General features: G+C 43.3%; 2 protein-coding genes across 6 annotated transcripts in view; one reads left to right on the forward strand and one right to left on the reverse strand.

Moving 5' to 3' along the window:
• The window catches only part of tex261 (testis expressed 261), a 24,639-nt gene extending 5,174 nt beyond the window's left edge, over positions 1–19,465 (reverse strand). The window contains exons 1-6 of one of the 2 annotated variants that reach the window (XR_006024918.1): positions 19,260–19,465; positions 17,513–17,592; positions 16,328–16,481; positions 15,963–16,030; positions 15,333–15,435; positions 13,750–14,422 (exon numbers count right to left, since the gene is read on the reverse strand). Coding sequence is in view for 1 of the 2 variants with exons in the window: in XM_042070121.1 (XP_041926055.1) it covers positions 14,307–14,422; positions 15,333–15,435; positions 15,963–16,030; positions 16,328–16,481; positions 17,513–17,592; positions 19,260–19,329 (591 nt within the window). In the remaining variant the exon portion in view is untranslated. Of the gene's footprint in view, positions 1–13,205; positions 14,423–15,332; positions 15,436–15,962; positions 16,031–16,327; positions 16,482–17,512; positions 17,593–19,259 lie in introns of those variants that run through there. The other variant, XM_042070121.1, reaches the window with a different exon arrangement.
• ankrd53 (ankyrin repeat domain 53) lies at positions 4,536–7,283 on the forward strand. 4 transcript variants are annotated; one of them, XM_042070118.1, is made up of 6 exons: positions 4,536–4,663; positions 4,781–4,950; positions 5,219–5,418; positions 5,674–5,838; positions 6,241–6,361; positions 6,577–7,283. In XM_042070118.1, exons 2-6 carry the CDS (start codon positions 4,858–4,860, stop codon positions 7,150–7,152), a joined length of 1,155 nt encoding a protein of 384 aa, XP_041926052.1. In that variant the 5' UTR covers positions 4,536–4,663; positions 4,781–4,857; the 3' UTR covers positions 7,153–7,283. The 4 variants fall into 4 exon arrangements, with proteins under 4 accessions (XP_041926052.1, XP_041926053.1, XP_041926051.1 ...); XM_042070119.1 differs by having other exon boundaries at positions 4,540–4,663; positions 4,847–4,950; XM_042070117.1 differs by having other exon boundaries at positions 4,550–4,950.
• Positions 19,466–21,243: the final 1,778 nt, after the last annotated feature.

The following is a 21,243-nucleotide window of genomic DNA, read 5'->3' on the forward strand; positions in this document are numbered from 1 at the left end:
CCTAAAATCAACACAATCCCTACTCTCTCCATCTTTCCTCTTTCATCTCCATTCCTCTCTCTCTCTCTTCCATTTCTCTCTCCCTCTGTCGCTCACGCTCGTACAGTGCAGAGCGGAGGGAGGTGGGGAAAGGGTCGTGGTACGGTCAGTGCACACGGTCAGGTCGTTCTGTGACTCCAAGCTGCAGAATGTGCCAGAGTGCATTAGTGCTACTGCTGCCCGCCTGAGCGCATCCAGAGAGAGAGAGAGAGAGAGAGAGAGAGAGAGAGAGGGGGACAGAGAGAGGGAGAGAGAGATCCAGACAGAGGAAGAGCTGTGAACTGACAAGGGAGAGAGAAAAGAGATGGAAAAGGAAAAGAGAGGCTGTGAGGGAGGGAGACAAACAGAGAAAAGAGAGATAGAGGGAAACAGAGAGGGAGGGAGAGAGAGAGAATCAGCGCACTTACACTAACATGGCTGGGTGGCCCTTGGGGCATTGGGTCCTCATGAGGCTCATCAAATATGAAGACGTTTGGAGGACTGAGTGGAGCAGATGACCTCCCCCCACTCATCCTCTCTCTCTCCCTCTCTTTCTCTCTCCATCTCTCTCTCTCCCTCACTTTCTCTTCCTCTGCTGCCACCCTTAGCCTCCACCATTCTGACGTGTCTCATCTGGAAGCCCTTGCTTTTACTGAAAGAGGCTTGGCTATTAATGGACGTTTCTCCCTTTTTTATCCGTGCCATGCATATTTCCGTCCTGTCTTTCGATGGCCTGTCTCTGTTGAAGGCTCCTGCTTCGATCTGTCCCTGAGTGTCCGTGGGGGTAACTGGGGGTAAAGTGCATCACAATAATGGAATAGTTGACTGTGTGTGCGTGTCTATGGCAGAGCCGTGGTAAGAGCAGGAGAGAGGAAAAATCAGAGAGAGAGAGAGAGAGAGAGAGAGAGAGAGAAAGCTCCGGGCTGTTTGGCCTCTATGATGTTTGTTTTACTGTTTGAACTCCTCTGTCTGCTCACTCGCTTGCGTGCTGCTGATCCAATGGCCACCCCCTCCAACCTCGCCTACCCACCCCCCCCCCCCCCTCCCTCCCCACTTACACACGCTCCCATCCCGCCCACCACCTCCCTCCTGGCGCAACCCAGCAAAGCGCACTCCGATTGGTCAGCCATGCCAGCCAATGGGCAGAGGCAGGGAGAAAGGGTAAGAGGGAGGCAATGAGCTCGTTTTCATTGGTGCCCCGAGCGCGCTTTTTCTCCCCGTGCTCTCAGCAGTGGCAGTGGCAGCGTTCTCATTCATTTCATCCAGCCCCGCGTCTCATCTGCTCGTGGAGCGCAGCGCACTGTAACTTCACTTAAAGCCTTTTAAAAACCTTCTCTCCAGAAATGCTCAGCTCAACACTAAATGCCCCACTAGAGGTTTGGTGTGCACTGTAAAAATGGAGGACTGTCTTTGTCACCTCTAGAGTGCAAATAATTGTTTTTTTACACAAGTGTACAGATTCAGAATATTTTACAGATAGTCATTACAGTATATGCCTTAATCTGAAGTGTCAATTTGACTATAACCTAATAGTCTTCAAACAACAGTCCATGAGTTAAGTTGTATCTGGCAATTACGTTAAAATAATAATAATAAAAAACTATAGTACTCCATCTACGAAGGACTTAACAACAATCTGGCAATATTATTCATATTTTACATACCAATGAACAAACAAAAGATTACATTTATACTATTTCTATCTTTTCTATCTAAGATCATATTAATGCTTCATCAAACATCTCCTTATAATTTAATATTCTTAAAATAATCTAGAAGGGATCTGATAACAATTTACCTTACAATACAAGCAATGTACAGTAAATACTTCACCAAGCAGGTAACCTTACAGGCTCTTTAACGACCATACAAAGAGCTACATTGAACATCAACAGCATCTAATCATTGAATATTCTTTAAATAATCCAATCTAGAGACCTGATAGTGATTTACCATATAAATGCTAGTAAGTAGCAAGTGTGGGCTATGGAATGGGCAGTTGTGGGCAAGGCTGCTGAACTGGATCTTGACCATCAGGAGGAAGAGGCAGGGAGCTGGGAGCTGGACACTGGGATCTGCGCTGGGATGAGAAGGACAGTGCATCACGGACACCACAGGCTCCAAATGACCTGCCCTGCCAGCAGGAAGGGCACGGACACAGGGGCATTGGGGGGCATCGTAAGGGGGGCTGTGTGGGTCTGTGGGTCATGAGGGTGTGTGTGTGTGGGGGGGGGGCTGGCAGTGATGCAAATGAACACGTATTTATACTGACCTTATGATGCCCCACCCACCCACCCACCCTCTCTCCCTGACACACACACACGCAAACAGAGAGAGAGAGAGAAAGAGAGAGAGAGAGGTGGGAATGTAGAAGTAAACACATACCCTTTACTGCTCTAATGAGGCTTCTTATTTTACAACCATTCCATTTTCCTCCACTCTCTCATTGTACACACACACACACACACACACACACACACAGACACACACACAAATTTCATTACTATTGACTGCATTTGCTTCCACATATAGCCCCCACTGCATGCAAAGTGACCTCATCCAACTGTGTTCTCTGTGCACATTGCACAAGCAGATGCACATGCAGAGAGCATTTTGGACGAATCTGTAGAAAGCTTGTGCTTTGTATACACATTTCCTATGTTTTGTGTGGCTAAATGTCTTGCATCTAGAGGACACCAAGTTAGGACTTAAAATAATTCAAACGAAAAATAGCTGCGCTGGACTTCATTTGGTACCAGGCCTAAGTTCCTCAGACTGATGCTCAACATCATCTTCATTAGATGCTTATGCGTAAGTTATTTGTTTTTAACGTCACCAGCAAAACAAACTGTAGGCCTATGCCCCTGTCTTCCATCAAAGGTCTAACTCTAGTTTGTCCATATGGCTGAGTCGCCTATGTTTACCTCTTGAGTTGCGTATGATTGATTACTGAAAATTCATTGAAAGCTGATTTTTCACTGATTGGTTGTTTTTAGGTGTTCTTTTATCTATTTCATCCTATTACAGAGTTGGGCTGAGTGGTGATGAATATATTCAGAACCCAAATGTGAGGAGTTTTCTAAGTATCCTGAAATGGCACAGCTGACTGTGGTTATAATTAGGCAGGTAAATATGACACCCAGGCAAAGAGCTGACTAGTCCTATTGATAATGTATGAATGCTGTTTGCAGAGACAAATTACTGTAAAATTGTTAAATCAATTGAGTGAACTCAATTCAGTTCTTTTGTTAAACCTGTTAAAACCTGTTTTAATGAAAAAAAATAAAATAAAAAAAATAAAAAAACCAACAAGGTGCCAAATTATACAAAGCATACTAATATTAAAGATATAACCGACACTGACTCTGACTTTGTTTTAGACACTATTGACTTTCTAAAAGTGGCTCGGCCATACTATTGAACAGGAGTTTGATTTGAACGTTGCATTTTAAACGTCCAATCTGATTAAGTCATTGATTACGCAACCAAACATGGAGAGAAAGGATAGTGCGCTAAAGCCCAGTCAGCTATGGTCACGCGCAATACTATACACACTGATTAGGTCGATCCGTATTGAGCGCAATTCGTAGGGAGCTCCTTACAGCAGCGGTTGCCTGATGCATCGTCCACGCTCACTTGACTGTATCCACCGGGAATATGCCAGTGAGATTCACTACTCAAAACATTAGCTATCCTCTCAGGTCCACGGCGCAAGTAACTTTGATGTTAGACATTCCGTGTCTGTAGGCTTTTGATATGCTCCTTGATTAGCCTACAAACACCTTACCTGTTAAGGAAAGTTCTTGAAGAATTCCCGCATGGTAGCCTACACTTTATAAGCTTCTTGGCAAATCTGCCACTGAATGCAATAAAACTTTTGTGTCAACGAACGAGATATATGGACTAAATAGACTTTGAAAAAGTCCTGAAACTTCCGCAAAAGCATGCATTTTACAATGGTTGCAAACTTCCGAAATCTGATTTTTTTTTTTTACAATAATACAAACAAACAAGGTGCAGAAGTAAATATGTAGCCTAGATGTAGAGAGAATGACATAAAAGCATATAGGCCAACACAACAAAATAAATATAGCCTAGCTCCAGTTGACGCGTCTCTCCATCAGTGGCCAAATGAAGGGAAGCCTTGTGGAATAGTGAAATAGTGGAGTTGCTTCACGTCAGAGTACTCTATTGGTCCGCCTCCTCCATGGGCTATGCATGTCACTGCTACTGATGTATGTATGTAGGCTATCTAGGTTTAGGACTACTCCATTTCTGAAATTAAATTAATTGTTCCGTCTGTAGCCTATATGAATCAGAAGATGATCCAAGACGTTTTCGTTCTTATTTTAAAATAACAAGGCCAAAGAAAGCTTCTTCCTTGAATCCCTGAACATGTCATAGCCTACGGACAGGACCCTGGTGATCTCTCTCTACATGGCACAGCTCTGAGCTCTGGCCACATAGGGGGCGTTCTTTTGGAATGGTGTTGCGGAAGTGTCATGGTAACACCAACACTAACTAATGTCAACAAGCTGGAAAGATTGGATATTGTGTAGGCCTAATAGTGTCTTTCTTTGGTTGCCAATGCTAACACAGTGTAAAAGAACAAATTATTTCACTAAATTCGTCACTTAACACTAAGGTCAGTCTTTTAAACAAAATACTTGTCTTTAATAGCCTACAAGATTTAAAAAAAGTTGCCTTTAGTCTAATCGTTTTGTTTTGTGGTCATTTGTTGATATGATCATAAACGGATCAGGGTGATCTCGGTTGAGTTGGTCAGGCGCCGTTGGCTGATGGGCTTTGAACAGGGTATTTACTGTAGGCTAGGTGATCATGGATGCGCTGCAGGCCGCGGCATGTGGGGATGTTGTGTGGCTCGGTTACATTCTCCGACGTTCGACCTCGCTGCCTCAGCGCAACAGACAGGTGCGTATAGGCTATTGCTGACATGTTCTCTTTTCCCGCGCAAAGACACTCCTCGACATTCCATTAGAAAACCAAACTAGGCACGTGTGTTTGAATTAACCAAGTGACTAATGTAAAACAAATTATTTACACTAATTGATATACTCATTCAGTTCACAGCATGAATAACAATACAAAAATATATCATATGTTTATCATGCCTGTAACTTACCAACAATCCACAATGCCAGTTACAGTGCGTGCGTGTGTGTGTGTCTGTGTGGAGCAGGGTCTTACTGTGCTGCATGTGGCCGCTCTTCATGGGCAGGTCAAGTTCATGGAGTCTCTACTAGAGGGTGGCATTATAGAGGTGGATGCCCGCTGCCCCCAGGGCCGAACCCCGCTTCACCTGGTCTTCACCCCAAAGAGCGCACCGTGGACCCTGGCCTCCATATCATGCCTGTTGATGCATGGAGCACAAGTCAATGCGTTAGCAACCACTTCACCTGTCTCAGTCTCTCCCTTTGCTCTCTCACACTCAAATCGAAACATTATGTATTATCTGGACTCCAGAAATGCATTGCCCAAAGAATGGTTGCCCCTCTCTCTCTCTCTTTCTGTGCGTCTTTACAGCTCTCTAAAAACCTCACACATCTCTCTTTTACCCTCTTTATTCTTCACTCTCTTTCTTCTCTCTAATGTAACGGGAGTACTAGTACAACCCTCTTTTCATGTTCTTCTCAGGGCCACAAAGGACGGTGTGACGCCTCTGCACCAGGCAGCGGCTGAGGGTCTTCTGGAGTGTGTGCAGGCCCTCCTGGAGGCGGGGGCTGACCCACACCTGAGGGAAATTAATGGGCACACACCGCTGGACATGGCCAAGTTGTGGTGCCACCGTCAGGTTGCACGGTGGGTGGGTCTCTCTCACACTCATTTTGAACAGTTTACCAGTTTATGGTGGTCTTCATTTTTTAAACATGATTTATTTGTGACCAAGTCATTAATTGACTTTAGATTGTGCTGTCTCTATTCTGTAATTACTGTATCTCTAAGCTCAGAAGTGTAAATTCTACAATTCTTCTGAAATAGTGCTTAATGTGTCTATGGGGATCAATCTGATAGTTAGCTGTCAGTCTCACCCACCCTCTCTGTTCCACTGTAATTAAGCAAGAGGGTCAAGCTATCCATCATGCATGTGATGTTACAGAAACGTTGTCCTTGATACTGTGAGTAGGAGCAAGATTAATTCCCTTACTCCACATGTATGTATGTGTGTGTGTGTGTGTGTATGCATGTGTGTGTGTGTGTCAGGTTCCTGAAAGATGCCATGTGGCAGAAGGATAAAAAGACAGAGGTGAAGCAAAGGAAGAAGCTCCACAAGCTCAAAGAGACTCTACAGTTCTGGCACCATCGTAACGAGTGTAAAGACAAGGTACTGACTTATTATTGCTATACAAATTACACAATGAATCAAATCAGTACAGTAACCGCACATATACTGTACACTCACACACCACCGATGGACAGGAAACAAAAACACATCCTTATTCTATACATTAATTAGCACATTTACTGTATACAGTATACGCTTCCTTACATTATGTCAGCGAGGATTACTCACCTGGCATGTTTCCTTGTTTGTGCCAGTTTGACAGGCAGGATGTGTCTGAGGAGAGGGTGGCTGCCTGGGCCAAACACAAGGGCGTCCCTGTGCAGTGGAGGCCAGAGAGGGGCTGCTGGCTCCCCCACCACACCCAGTGCACCTCTACGGATCCTCCAGCCGCCAGACACCAGGAGCGGCACCAAGGTCAGCCTAAGGCACCTCGAGAGGCCTGGAATGTGTCCCCAAACCCCAACAGACCTCCCAAAGCCTCCACGAGCCGACCTCAAGGGGTGCGCACCAGCACCCGCCCCGAGAGGGTGGCACCGCCACCGGACCTGCGCCAGAGCGTCACGCTGACCCAAGAGCCCAGAGGCCGCACCTTTTACAAGACGTGCTGGGAGGACAAGCCCCGGACTGCCCCTGACCTGCCCTTGAGCACCCTGAAGAGGGAGCTCTTCCCGGCGGACTACCCCTCACGCCTAGAGTCCCCGCTGGACTTCCAGAGCCACTCGGTGCTGGACTTGCCCCGGCGCCGGTGTCCATCACCAGAAAACGGAGCGTCCCCCTGGACTGAAATCGCCATGCACCTGGTGGAGGAGATGAAACCAGGACAATACTAGGGAAAGGACTGCTGTCTCCGAGTTACAGTTTCTGTTTATGACAGTGGTCACTCATGAGAGATTTCCTGCAAAGAATTTGACCGAAACTTAAAGGTACTATGGAGTTTACATTAAAAAATGACCTGCAAATAGCTACAGACTATGAAGAATCAACCATTTTGATCTAGTGTTAAAAAAAGATACCGTTGCTCTGCATTGTCCTGATGTCCACTGAAGTTAGCATGCTAACCAGCTAACACCAGGCTAGCTCTCTTGTCATACCTCTGTGCCAAGTGGCGCTGTATTAAATGTAATGCAACTCAAAGGAGAAATGCTGTATGGTTGTGTTCAAGACAACTTGAATCCTACGGAATTCCACATAATTCCTTAAGGGTTCTTTGAGAACACTAGCAGAACCTTTACACTGTGAGATGATACTGGAGAAATGTATATTACATAGGGATCTAGCTATGCTAGAATGTAAAATAAATATGTATGAGGATGGGGTTTGGTGGCGTGCAATACATTTGACAGAAATAACAGATGGAGACATAGAAAGATGCAGACATAGAAATTATGGCAGTACACAAATGAAAAGGAGAATCAGTACAGGTTGGCCTCCCCACATACTAGACTCAAGACACGAAGGATACAGTGCAGGAGCACCAGCCAAGAGAAATCTGGAACAGACACCAATTTCAGACAGACCTTTGATCATTTGTCCAATGACACACACAATCCAACAAAAGCAGATGCAGGTTTATACAAATTGAAATTGAGTGTCTCACACGATTTCCAACTTCCACTGTAATTAACGGATCACACCTGTTTGTCGGCACTTATAACAGACAATTATATATTGACTGCATGTATTCCAATCCAATATATAAATATTTCATTTTTGTACAGTTAAATAAAATACTGACTGACTTTGGGTTGCTTTTAAGTTGTTAATTGCTTTCAGCTAAATGGGTAACTAGATATACCGCAGAGTGGTACAAAATATGACCGCAGCCCAGTCTAGCACATTTTTTCACAAAAATAAGTCACGCTTGTCAAATTGTGTTCATTTCCTACTTTGTTCCTGCTTAGCTTCAGTAATTCAGCAAAGTCAGGGTATTGGTCTGGCTGCTGGTTAAAAACAAAAGGTGAAAGGCATATATGATTCTAACTGTCTCACTGAATTGCATTATGCACACTCAATTCTCACTGGTATCTGCTAGACAAAAAGTGCCAAAACATGATTAGTTCATAGATTTCACATGTAAAATACATTTTATACAACCCCACCCCCATCTTGCCTGTTCATAATTCTGAGAAATTGTTTAATTGCATGTGGAAGTGTTGTGTGTGTGTGTGTGTGTGTGTGTGTGTGTGTGTGTGTGTGTGTGTGTGTGTGTGTGTGCGCGTGCGTGCGTGCATGTGCTTGTGGGTGTGCCTGTGTGTGTGCATGTGCATGCATGCGTACATATGTCTATACTGTGTGTGTATGTGTCATACGTATGATTACTGTGAATGTATGTGTGTATGTGAATATCTGTTTATGCACATGTGTGCATATGGAATTGGTTAGCATGACCCCTGGAGGCAAACATATGCAAAAAATTGGTCATCCTAGGCCCTACGTTTCTCAAGATATTCACAGAAAACTCTGTTGGTGTACGGTCACTAAATGTACACATAAATTAATTTATTGTATGGCCCCCCATGAACGAAAGTCCACGAATCTTGGCATTCATTCAGAGGGTGTCATAATGATCCTACACTTTCAATTTCGTGCAGTTTTGACCATGTCAGCCAGAGATATTGTGATTACAACACCTAATTTTTTGCTTTTTAATTTTTAACTAGGTGGCGCTATACATGAATTGAGTGGTAATGGGATGGGTTGACATGTCCCCTTAAGACCAACATACAAAAAAAGGTGGTCCTCCTAGGCCCTACGATTCTCGAGATATTCACAGAAAACTGTGTCCGGCCACCTACAGGCCAGTTTTGTACAGTAACATAAATTAATTTATTGTATGGCCCCCCATGAACAGAACTCCACAAAACTTGACGTGTATTCAGAGGGTGTCATAATGATCCTACACTTCCAATTTCGTGCAGTTTTGACCATGTTAGGTCACAGATACCTGCGATTACAACACCTCATTTTTACTTTTTCGTTTTTAACTAGGTGGCGCTATATATGAAATGAGTGGTTATGGAATGGGTTGACATGGCCCCTTAAGATCAACATATACAAAAAAAGGTGGTCCTCCTAAACCCTACGGTTCTTGAGATATTCACAGAAAACTGTGTCCGCCCTACCCTCCTTTCGGGGGGTCCAGTCCAACGGGGGGGCTACAGATCAAAACAGAAAACGATGGTTCCATGCTATCCTTGTGGGGCTACATGCCCACCAAGTTTCAGTGTCCCGGGAATCCTTGACGGAAAATTGGCCATGCGAAAACACTTTTTTATTATGGCCGCTTCGCTGCACGGCGGTCATAATAATATAGTATGTACATGAGGATATGTGATGGAATGGGATGGGACATATCTGTACAGGTTTGTGGGACAGCTAACTAACTAACTAACTAACATTTTATTTTAAAGTGCCAACATAAGTCCCTTATGTTGGCACTTTAAAATAAAATCTGAAGTTTATACATCTGTGTTGCTCCGGTAAAAACTCCTCTCTCTCTCTACAATTAGTCTTCTCCCGTTGACACACCAGATAGTTAATTACAGAAGCGCAGAGAAACAACTGTTTTTCGAAGTAACTAACATATTTGGATTGAACTACCCTGGCGGGCCATCCTATATCATTGAAATGTATAGTCTGGAATCGAACCATTTACCTCGCTTAATCCAAGGGGCGGGCAGAGAATTGTCTTTCAAACTGCCTAGGCATGCAATAGGCCAGCGCTACGACCATATCCGTATCCGGTCGGCAAAACGGCAAATACATCCTTCTTCGAAAGGAATTACTTAAGTGCATTGTGTTGCTCAACTTTCAAAGAAAAGCACAAGTCCAACTCCTCCAAAGTTGACGCCAACGCCGATTCAAACAACCGCTCTTCGTTAGCGATAGCCACCTTCCTTGTTGTTCACCATCACAGGACTGTCGTTATCCTGTTAAGCCCGCCTTAAGACTCTCTAACAAAATAGAGCGCTGTGATTGGATGAAGTCCACGGCGTCAGCCAATAGAAATCCCTATGGTTTGATACTAGACGTACAGGCTGAGCAAATTAATTTGGCGCAAATGCAAAAAACTTTCCAGAAACATCTAAAACTGAAAACACTTCTTATGCACCGACCCACTGCACTGATGAGCAGAGAGGAGATAAGAGCCAACACCTTTGGGTGACCTTTCGGCTGTCCACTGACATGCCTGATAAAGGAACCACAAAGGGTGTGAGACAGAAACACAGAGGGTGAGAAAAAGAGAGCGAGAGAGAGAGAGAGATGAAAGTGGAAATGGGAGAAGTTAAGAAAGGAGAGGAAAGTGACAGTTAGGAAAAAGAACGAACAATGTGCTGCCTCGTCGCTTAGAGCTTGTGTTAAGTGTGAACTGACAGAGTGAACAGAGGTGAGTTTGTGTCATTTTCTACAGCTTATCTATCTGTCCAGTGCATTTGTGTGATGGCGGCCAGGCGAGTGCATGTGTGAGGGTACTAATGTGTTCTAGTATAGGCTGTTAGTGTGCTGAATCATGGGCTCTTGTGAAGGGCTGTGTACTGAATCTGTTCTTATGGGGTATACGTATGAAGCAATATGGACTGTGTTCTTGGACAGTGTTCTTGAGAGGTCTAAGTGTATGTTCATGAAACACTTGGTTTTTGTGAGGTGTGTATTTGCGTGAGAAGTAACAGGTTCTCCTGAGGAGTGTAAATGTACTGTGATCTTGTGAGATATATATGTCTGTGTGTATGAAATTGTGTACTCTTGTGTGTGTGTGTGTGCCCTATGCAGTCTGAAGAGCGTGACCACTGTGGCCTGGGTCACATGTCTGCCTGCTCTGCCACTGCCTCTCCCTCTGGGATCCCCCTTCCCCTCTCTCACTCACGCTCCACTAAGTGGCTCTCCAGGTGAAAGCACCATGTTGGCATGTGTGTGTGTGTCTAAGTGGCATGTGTGTGTGTGTGTGTGTGTGTGTGTCTGAGTGACATGTGTGTGTGTGTGTGTGTCTGAGTGGCATGTGTGTGTGTGTCTGAGTGTGTGCATCTCTGCACTACACACTCCCCTGTGGCTCTTGACCCTTGCCCAACCTCACACCGGCAGGGCAAATGTGCTACATGTACCTTAGAACTGCAGCTCAGCCAATCCGCAGAAAGGACTGCAGAGCGGCACGTACAGTCAGGTCACGTTGAGGCAGCCACAGCAACAGTGGACAGTCATCAGGAGGAGGTCAAAAGGCCAGTTTTAGGATTCCATTGGAATCAATGTAGCCATTTAGCCCTCCAGTGCTAAAGGCACATATACCATCCGATAAGAATGTATTTTAAACACTAGTACATTATCTAAAAGGACTGAAGATTAGTATACTTGACCTGGATACTCACAGTAATAATTGATCATGAATACAACCATAAGTACAAACTCAGTCCTAAAGTTGTCCTTCATGACTCATAGTTTGTAGGATATGGCGCATGGTCACTGAATGCACATACAATCTGGCCCTAACCAGGCTGAAAGAATGCTTCCCATACCTGTCGTTGAGCATGCCCTATGGTAACTAGGAGACAGTATTCAGAACAAAATATATAGAGCCAAAAACAAGGAAATGCAATGCCTTAAGTTACAAGAAATGTCAATGTATAATCTTCTTTCACCTGTCATTATAGAATCCTTTTGAACAGTAGCTTGAATGTTTGTTCTCTGTGTTAAGGGGCTTTTGTTTAAAAGTAAATGGAAATTTTGGGCCCTCTTTTATTCTCTCTTTATATGCTACCCCTTGACTCAATTTTTAAAAAGTATAACATTCAGTATCACTGCTATGCAGATGACACTCAGTTTTACCTGCCTGTTAACACTAATGACATTTGTTCTTTGGAGAATATTTTTAACTGTCTCAGTGACGTCAAATGCTGGATGGCAAGAAATGTTCTTCAACTGAACGAAAGTAAAACTGATATAATTATTTCTGGCCCTCCAAGTGATGTTTCTATCTTGAAAAATGCCCTCTTTAAATTTTAATAAGCAAGTAAATAGTGTGGTCAAAGGCAGCTTTTTCCAGATAAGAACCATTGCAAAACTGAAGCCCTTTTTGTCCTTCTCCGATCTTGAAACTCTTATACATGCTTTCATAACATCTAGACTAGATTATTGTAATTCATTATATGCAGGCCTGACCCACTCCACTCTCAACAGACTTCAGCTAGTTCAAAATGCAGCAGCTAGATTGTTAAGTGGCTCTAAGAAACGTGAGCATATAACTCCTGTGTTGGCTAAGCTGCACTGGTTACCTGTGGAGCACAAAGTTAATTTTAAAATTTTACTTTTTGTCTTCAAAGCCCTCAGTGGTTTGGCACCTAGTTACATCGGTGACCTACTAATTCCTTACAGCACTCCAAGATCACTTAGGTCTTCATCTCAGAATCTTCTCTATATCCCCAAAACACACCTTAAAACTAAGGGTGATAGAGACTTCTCTGTTGTTGCCCCCCAACTCTGGAATTGTCTACCTGTACATATTAAGTCCTCTCCAACCATTGACTGCTTTTAGTGTAACTTAAAGACTTTCATTTCCCCCCCACACACACACACACTCTTTATTCTATTTTTGACCAATTTGTTTATTATTTCAATTATTTATTTATTTTCCCCCCATGTTATGTTATTATTGTTGTTGTACCATTGTCATTGTTTTATGTTTGTTTGTAAGCACTTTGGTTCAACTCAGTTGTTTTTAAATGTGCTATAGAAATAAAGTTGACTTGACTTGATATATTTGAAAGCATTAGGGTTTAGTGTGTGTGTGTGTGTGTGTGTTTGGGGGGGGGGGGGGTATTTTATTTGCCCATTCATAACAATTATGTCAGTAAGCTCATTTATCAGTCAGGACCAATGAGCAGTTTGAGTATAGTATGGTTCAACTCCCAATTTATTACCAACCGATCACATAGACACTACTGTGCATCTCAATAAGACACTACTGTGCATCTCAATAAGACACTACTGTGCCTCTCAATAAGACACTACTGTGCATGTGTGACCATAATGGCCCCATCCCATACCGACACGTACAACAATGAACGTGGAGTGCGGATCACCTCTAAGCTTCCAGAAATGAATGAAAAAAGGAATCATTCCCATGTTATGTTTTGTTTTACTTATGCCAGTTTTAAAAATGATAAGCACAACCAAAAATGTAGCCTATGTGGCCTCGATGACTGAAAGATAAGCTGTACACAGGAATCTTATTGATACAATCATACACAGGTAGTCTCAAACTCACTCTCTCTCACACACACACTCTCTCTAACACCAAAACACCATCGCATCCAAACAAACTCAAAATCTCTCTCACTTGTTCACACACACACACTCACAGGACTTCCAACAACTACACATTCTGTCTCTCTCATGCATGTTTGCTCGCTCGCTCGCTCAATCTCTTTCTCTCTCACACACACACACATACATACAATCTCTGATTAATCACATAAACTTCAACAATCGAGCCATATAAAAGTGACACATGGAGTATTGTTGTAGCTGGAGGGCGAGGGTGTCCACTGTAGGTGTCGCCTGGCCGAGGTGTGGACGGGGGTGGGCATTGTCTTGATGAGCGAGTTTGGCAGCAGTCGTCACGCGGCATTGAGGCGAGTCCAGAAGATGGCCAATTGGCAGCATTGTGCTAAGAGTCTGTCTGGACGCACTGTTCTTCAGGGACTTCACTCCCCCACGCCTTTGTGACCTCCTGACCCCGTCCCGTGACCCTTCCGCACGTACACACCCCACCCCCCTCCACTCCCCTCATGTTTGGCGCTGTCCATCACAGTCTACCCTGTTTAGCCCCTGGGAGTAGGGAGAGCCTTTGCCTCTCAGGTGGCAGAACTTACCCTTTGATCTACCTCTACCTCCCCCCATTCCTCCACCTACCTGTACAAAGACACACACACACACACACACACACCCAGGCACCATACACATACACACACGCTACCAGCCCTTTCAGAGGGGTTCAGTACATCTTCTGTCGGCTGGGCAACACAGCCTCTTTGATGAAAGAGAAGATGAGGAGGATTCCAGAGCGCTTGCCCCTCTTGCCCTTGGTGAAATAGTTGGATACCACATCATCTGGGGAGAGAGAGAGAGAGAGAGAGAGAGAGAGAGAGACACAGATGTTAAGGGTGAGGGAACGTTGTGTGTCTCCATGGCAACCCCAGCATTAGGACCAAACACTATGCCCAACGATAATAAATCTATAAAAAGGTATGATCTTAAGAACAGAAAGCCTTCACCTCAAAGGAACACAACTGGTTATTAAAAACATGCTTCAAAAAGCAGTCAAATGACGGTCTCTAACACAGTAAGACTTTAGCTCCCTGTGACCTGAACGATTTGAAGACGCTGCTTCCCTAAACCTCACAACAACATAAAGCTGCCTTGCTCCAGAGTGCTGTCACCTGGGACAGGTCTGACCTGTCACAACAATGCAGCCAGGCAGCCACAGAGTTGCACACACACTCTCTCTCTCTCTCTCGCTCACACGCGCACACACACGCGCACGACTCCAGGTTTGTGATGAGGTAAGGAAGACTGCTCATGAGGAGGTCACAAGGCACAGCTGCATTATTAAAACAGCACAAGAAACCCCAGACTGCCCTGTGCTCTTGCCAAATCCCTACTTACGTTTGGTCCAGGTAATTCACCACACAGCACTGACAGGACTTTGTCAGCGCTGCCCATTGCCCATCATTAGCCTGGGATTATGAATGAGTCAATGGATGTCTTTAGAAATGCCTTCTGTTCTGTGGGTGCTGCAGACTGGATCATTCCTAAAGTATCACTTGTGTGTGTTCAAATTGTACAACATAGACACCCAGACTATAACAATAACTCAATCACAACAGGCCTAAGAGTTATGTCAATGTGTTACTAAAGATGAAATATAATCCAATGACTTTTGCTCTCTTGAAAATAAAACCCTTCTGTTCCTTCACCAGATACACCATCCCTTCCGATCTCCAACCCATCAGACACTGACCTCCTTGCTGCATGGTAGAGGGCAGCACGTTCTCCCCCGCCGATAACGAAACGAAGAAGGAGAAGGGGATCACCCACAGGCAGATGGTGAAGTACGCCAGTACCTGCACAGCACAACACACAGCATGGGAGCTATTAGCATCAAGTAACCAGACAGATAAAAGACAATGACCAGTGACATCTGCATGTACCTGCTGGCAATCAATTATAAACCCCATGAGTCACAATACCTAAACAATATCAACTCCGCAATATCTTATACATGATACCTAATATAATGGAACGTCATAATTTACCGATACATATTGCTGTTCATTAACACACTAACTATACAAACTAAACACTTTCAACCACATTATTAGCAGCAACATTCTAGATTGAATTCCCAACACATTCTACTCCACTTAGCATCAAGCAAACCTGACTTAATCACCACCAAATCAATGAGGGGAAACTCACTCCAAGCACTAATCAACACAACCGTTATTACACCATTGATAATCATCGCCCTCTTTCATGGCAAGCAATCTTCACCAAGACAGCTAGTCAGCCAATCAGTGGCCAATACAGCCAACAAATCAGACTAAATGCACAGTGAGTGTATAGAGTTGCCTACCACAGCCATGCTCACCTCTGAGAAGGGGTAGTATTCCTCTGCAAAGTACTGGAAGGCTAAATAATGATTTAGGACTACCAGCACTATAAGAGAAGGAGGGGAAGACAGATTTTAGATGAATCTTTAGATCTTTAAAACATAACAAATAGCCTGAATGAGCTAAAACATACAGTAGCATTAGTTCAAACACAAATGAGCACTGTCAGTTTGAATTCAACACCAGGGCTCTGGTGTGTCTGTTTGGGTTAGATAACTAGGCTAATAGTTACTCATGGAACTCTATGAGGGAGGTTACGTTGTACAAACTGGTGTAAAAGCAAAATGTAATTTTTTTTTTTTTTAAATGTAAATGATGTGTATGTGTGTGTCCGTGCACTTACCACAGGACAGGATGAAGTTTGGTGAGCTAAGCAGGATGTAGGGGAAGGTCTGCAGCAGGCCAAAATACACCAGGTTGGTGAAGAGCCCCACCCCTACCATAAAGATGGGGAAGCCCTCAAACACATACAGCCCTACTAGTACACCTGTGGAGAACTGGAGACAAACACAAAACACACACACAGACACACCAAAGGTATTAACACATAAATCCACCACCAAGAGACCTATGGAAGTTTGCACTTTAAATTAAGCACCCAAAATGCGGTTCATGCCGAATGTCAAATTGCTAAACCTGTAAAGCGATCTAATCACATTCGCTTGTTGAGCAATAACATTGATTCTGACAGCCATTCAGCGATGGGCAAACTGGTAATACTGTCAACCTGCTTTTTAAATTCCGTTTTTATAGTCTGCAGTAATTCTTTTAAACAAAAGCATATGAAAATTATTTTTTACAACCATCAACACTGATTTTAGCATCCAACTTGGTCCAAACAGATACCACTGTTTTAAGTATAGCATACACATCTATATACGCGTATTTATTGTATCTGTACTACTGTCTATGTGTCAGAATCAATGTTATCATTTGATAAGCGGATGTGATTAGATAAGTTTTCCGGTTCAACATAAACCTTGTTCTTGTGTAGAACCAGAACCTTTGTACATACTATTATAATGCATGCACACCAACCAGGAACAGAACAAAGAAAAGCCTAATGTTTATGGACACATTGGGTAGATATTGTCTTTTGTAACAGACCTACATGTGACAATCTGAATTTACGTCCACTCAAGTGACATCACTAAGTCAATTAGCAATCAAGCATTTTCCCAAAAGAAAAAAGAAACCAAGCCCAAGCTGGCTGATAAATGTAGAGCGCCCAAAAAATGCTAAGGCATTCAGACAGTGTTGATGACAAGGCAATGTTTTGAACAGTGTTATTGGGCAATGTTCCTGTATATTGTTATTCGGGCATGTTCCCTTCCATTTTGGACATTTTTTTCTGAAGAACCTTAATCATCATTGAGCACATTCTCATAATTATCCAATCAGAACACACAGAGCTGGTTTTGTGGTTGCCCAACAACATTGCTCAAAAAATGGCCCCATCTACCATCACCTTAAAGCTTCATTGTGACACACTGTGAGAAATGTCCTGTGTTCTGCTGGTAATACCCACCAGGATCATGTACTTTATAATCCGACTGGTGGCCACTGTATATTCCTCTATTAATTCTGCCAGGTAATAAAGACCCGCAGCTGGAAAGGAAACACAAAGAAATCAGCCAAATGTTAAGGAAACACAGTATGCGATAATTAGGTTAGTTACAGCCTACTCACTAGCAAGCAAAGATAGTGGCATAGGTACTGGCTAGGCAAACACGAATGAAAATGTAAAATGTGGCAGCTGTGCGTGCGCGCACCCCCACACACACACCCCAATCCACATGAGGGGAACAGTCGTTCAGTCTCCCCGCGGAGTTGACTTCAAGCCGCTCTTACATAAGTCAAAACATTACACATCAGAAAGGTGGGTGACAGTGCGCCTGCACGCTAGAGAGCCCTGTCCTCGTCACGCGAAGGCACTTCACAAGCGATCTGCTGCGATAGGGCTGAGGAGGGAGCAGGTAAAAGGGACACTACACTTTTGAACTACGACCAGACGTTCAGTTTGGAAACTTTCCCGACTAAACAGGAGGTGACATGGCAATGCTCAACCGAAGAAGAAAGCCCCGAAACATGCGTCTTTGACAGTTCCAGGAATCCACTGAGTGAACTGAGGCACACTAGCATCTGTGGATGCCCTGTGTAATGTAAGCCTGTGCCAAATGCCTTGTGAAGTGACAACCTGCTCTACAAGCGGAATGTTTTTTCTAAATTTTAATTTTAATTAAAAATGTTTTAATAGTAACGATTAACCATGACATCTTATTCGGACTAATTATGGTGTTCCCCCAGTAAAGTATCCAGCGGATTCATAAAGCCCAACTGCCACATAGATACGTAGATAAGACTGTCAGCTCAAAGCAGTGGTTATGTCATGTGATAGGCAGTTAAACGACCTGATTTAACCTGAACGTGACAGGTGATAAACATTGCCAACGTGGACAGTGGAACTGCTTTCTGAAGACATTCCTATGAAAGTTGCCACACACGTACATCCCAGTTGTGAAAAACCAGAAGAGCTGACAGTCACAGTATTGGTATTATACATTTACCATGCAAATCATAACGACACTTTCTCCGTAGGTGTAGCCAATTAGTAAACGCTATAACATAATCTTATGTAATCTGTATGTTAGGTTACTGACCATGAAGAGGTAGTTAGGTAGTAGGTAGTAACGCAAGCCCTTTTCAAATGTCCACGTAAGCCTACAATGTTAGCTATAGCTAGTTACCTGTCAAACTGGTTGCAGCTGCACGGTTTGCAACCAAGACAGTTGGCTAGCGTTAGCTTATCAACCAAATGCATTGCAACATTTTAAATATACTAGCCAACCATGAATAATCACTGTTAAACAATTCACGTTGTTTGACTTCAAATAACTAGTTAGTTAACAACCAATCAACAAACTTGGCCAACTCACACTAAGCATTAGCTTCACGCTTTTAGGCTAGCATCTAGTATCAGTACTGCTTAGAATGCACAACGAATTATTGCTAGCTGATTAGCAAGTCGCTAGTGCGGTCTACAACTTGGCGAGCTCATGAGAGCAGCAAAAGCTGTTAGAGTTAGACATGGTTTATGCCAACCACTTTAATAAAGCTAACTGTAGATGCAGACCCATGATCGATTCAAAAAATGACTTTAAAAGACAGCAAGATATCATTAGCTAGGCAGTTAAGAGATGAAACAGGAGGGAATGATACCATGTTAGCAAGATAGCACGCTAGCCGGCGAACCACTCCAGAGGACCGAAACTCACCAATTGCAAGGGTAACAAATGATATTTGTATCACCAACGACAGCCAGCTTAATAAATAAACAAACCACATCTCTTTTCATATGAAATAAACCAACCAATTATGAAAAAATACAAAAATGTAAACGTGCTAAACGCTATTTTGCTATGAACTGGTCAAAGTTCCTCCCCTTGCTCCTCCAGACGTTGAGGAGACGGCAGCAAGAGGGCATTAGGTTGAACTCCTGCGAAACAGCGCCTCCTCAGCTTGGAGGTAGCTTGGACTGGAACTAATGCAGAGAATGGTCTGTCTGCAGAGCCACAGTGCCACAGTTTTACCACAACAAATGCAGATATTATTATGCTTTTCAAGTCTCACATATTCACTTTGTTCTCTCTGCCAGATGTTAAAACTTGGGCGATAGTAGTAGCACTATGGGCCTAGACTAGGCCTACATCATCTGATTTTGACCGATGTTGTCACTTCCTCTTGCTCACTGTCACTGACATAAATATGAAGGATCTAATATACAGTAGCATAACATCTTTATTAAATGAATTAATGAAATGTATAGATGCAAGAAGCAAAACAATGGGCTGCAAGGTCTTGGCTACAGAAGCAAAAAAGTGGATGGCCTATAAACTCATGAACTGGACTGGCATCTTACTCCAATCGTCCACTGACCTCTAATTCTGTCATGTCTGTTGAACCACACTATTAAAATAAGGTATAGTTGGTATGACCCCCAAATCAGAAAAAGTTGTGTAAAAGGCGAATGAAAACAGAATGTAATAATCTGCAAATCTCGTAAAACTCTTATTTAGTTACCAAAAGGACACGGACAACATATCAAATGTTGAAAATATATAAATTATATAGCAAAATATATCAGGGTGTGTTGTTTGAAGGCAAAATTCGCTTTTGCTGCGTGTTTTAAGAGAGTAACAGCCTTTTGCAAGCAAAATGTGTTATTTTGGCCAGAGTGCTTTTGTGCAGACATGGGTGTTAACTGTTTTGAGAATGTGATGTCAGAGCTGACACAAGCATCAAAATGATCGAGAAAAACTGTAAATGTTGTGTTTGTGAAAGATGGAGCCAAGAAGGAGCATAGGGACAACAGCAGACGGCCTAAAATCTTCCAGAGCCTAATGCCTAATCTTACAGAGAATCTTCTATCATTCAGATATGATGTGGACCATTTCAACACCACCCCTTGCAGACCAACTTCAACCTCCAGACATTTAAAAGGATGCTATGGTCAATGATGTCAAAAGCTGCACTAAGGTCAATAAGTGCTAAGAGGGCACAAGCGCCATTATCTACTGAGCAAAGGATATCATTGTGCAGATTCAGTGCTAACTAAGTGATCTAACACCAGACTGAAATGTATAGATATTGAAAGCATTCAAATAAGAGGTAACCTGACAGAGAGCAATGTTTTCCAGGATCTTTGAAACAAAAAGGTAATTTGGATATAGGCCTACAGTTTGTCAGGTCGCTGTAATCAAGACTGGGCTTCTTTAGTAGAGGTTGGACAATTGCATGCTTAAAACTAGAGGGGACCACTGCAGTAGATAAGGAGCTATTAATAATGGCCAAAACAACAGGGCAAATTATGTTAAAGACTTCCAGGTGTGAAGGTAAAACATCTGAGTGGCAAGAGGAGGATTTCATATGAGAGACCACTTCAAATAGCTGGGAGGGTGAAACAGGTTGCAACTGCTGGCAGCTGGGTGAAAGCGGAAAGGAAAGCTGGAGGTAGTAAAAATAAAAGAACAATGGCAGAGTGCAGCATCCCCTCAATTTCCAAAGCTTTTAACAAATTGTGATGGCAGAGGTACATGCATGTGCTTAAATACCATGTGCAGAGCAGGCTGGAAGGCTTTTAAAACAGCCACATAACCATGGGCACAGTAGTCTGAAAGCTTAGAGTGGTGAGAAAAAGATTGATGGAAAACCAAAATGGCCATGAAATTGCTTCTACTGCACTTTGTCATGTCCAGTGTA

This window comes from Alosa sapidissima, chromosome 18 (genome assembly GCF_018492685.1).
Source record: "Alosa sapidissima isolate fAloSap1 chromosome 18, fAloSap1.pri, whole genome shotgun sequence".
Taxonomy (NCBI): Eukaryota; Metazoa; Chordata; class Actinopteri; order Clupeiformes; family Clupeidae; genus Alosa; species Alosa sapidissima.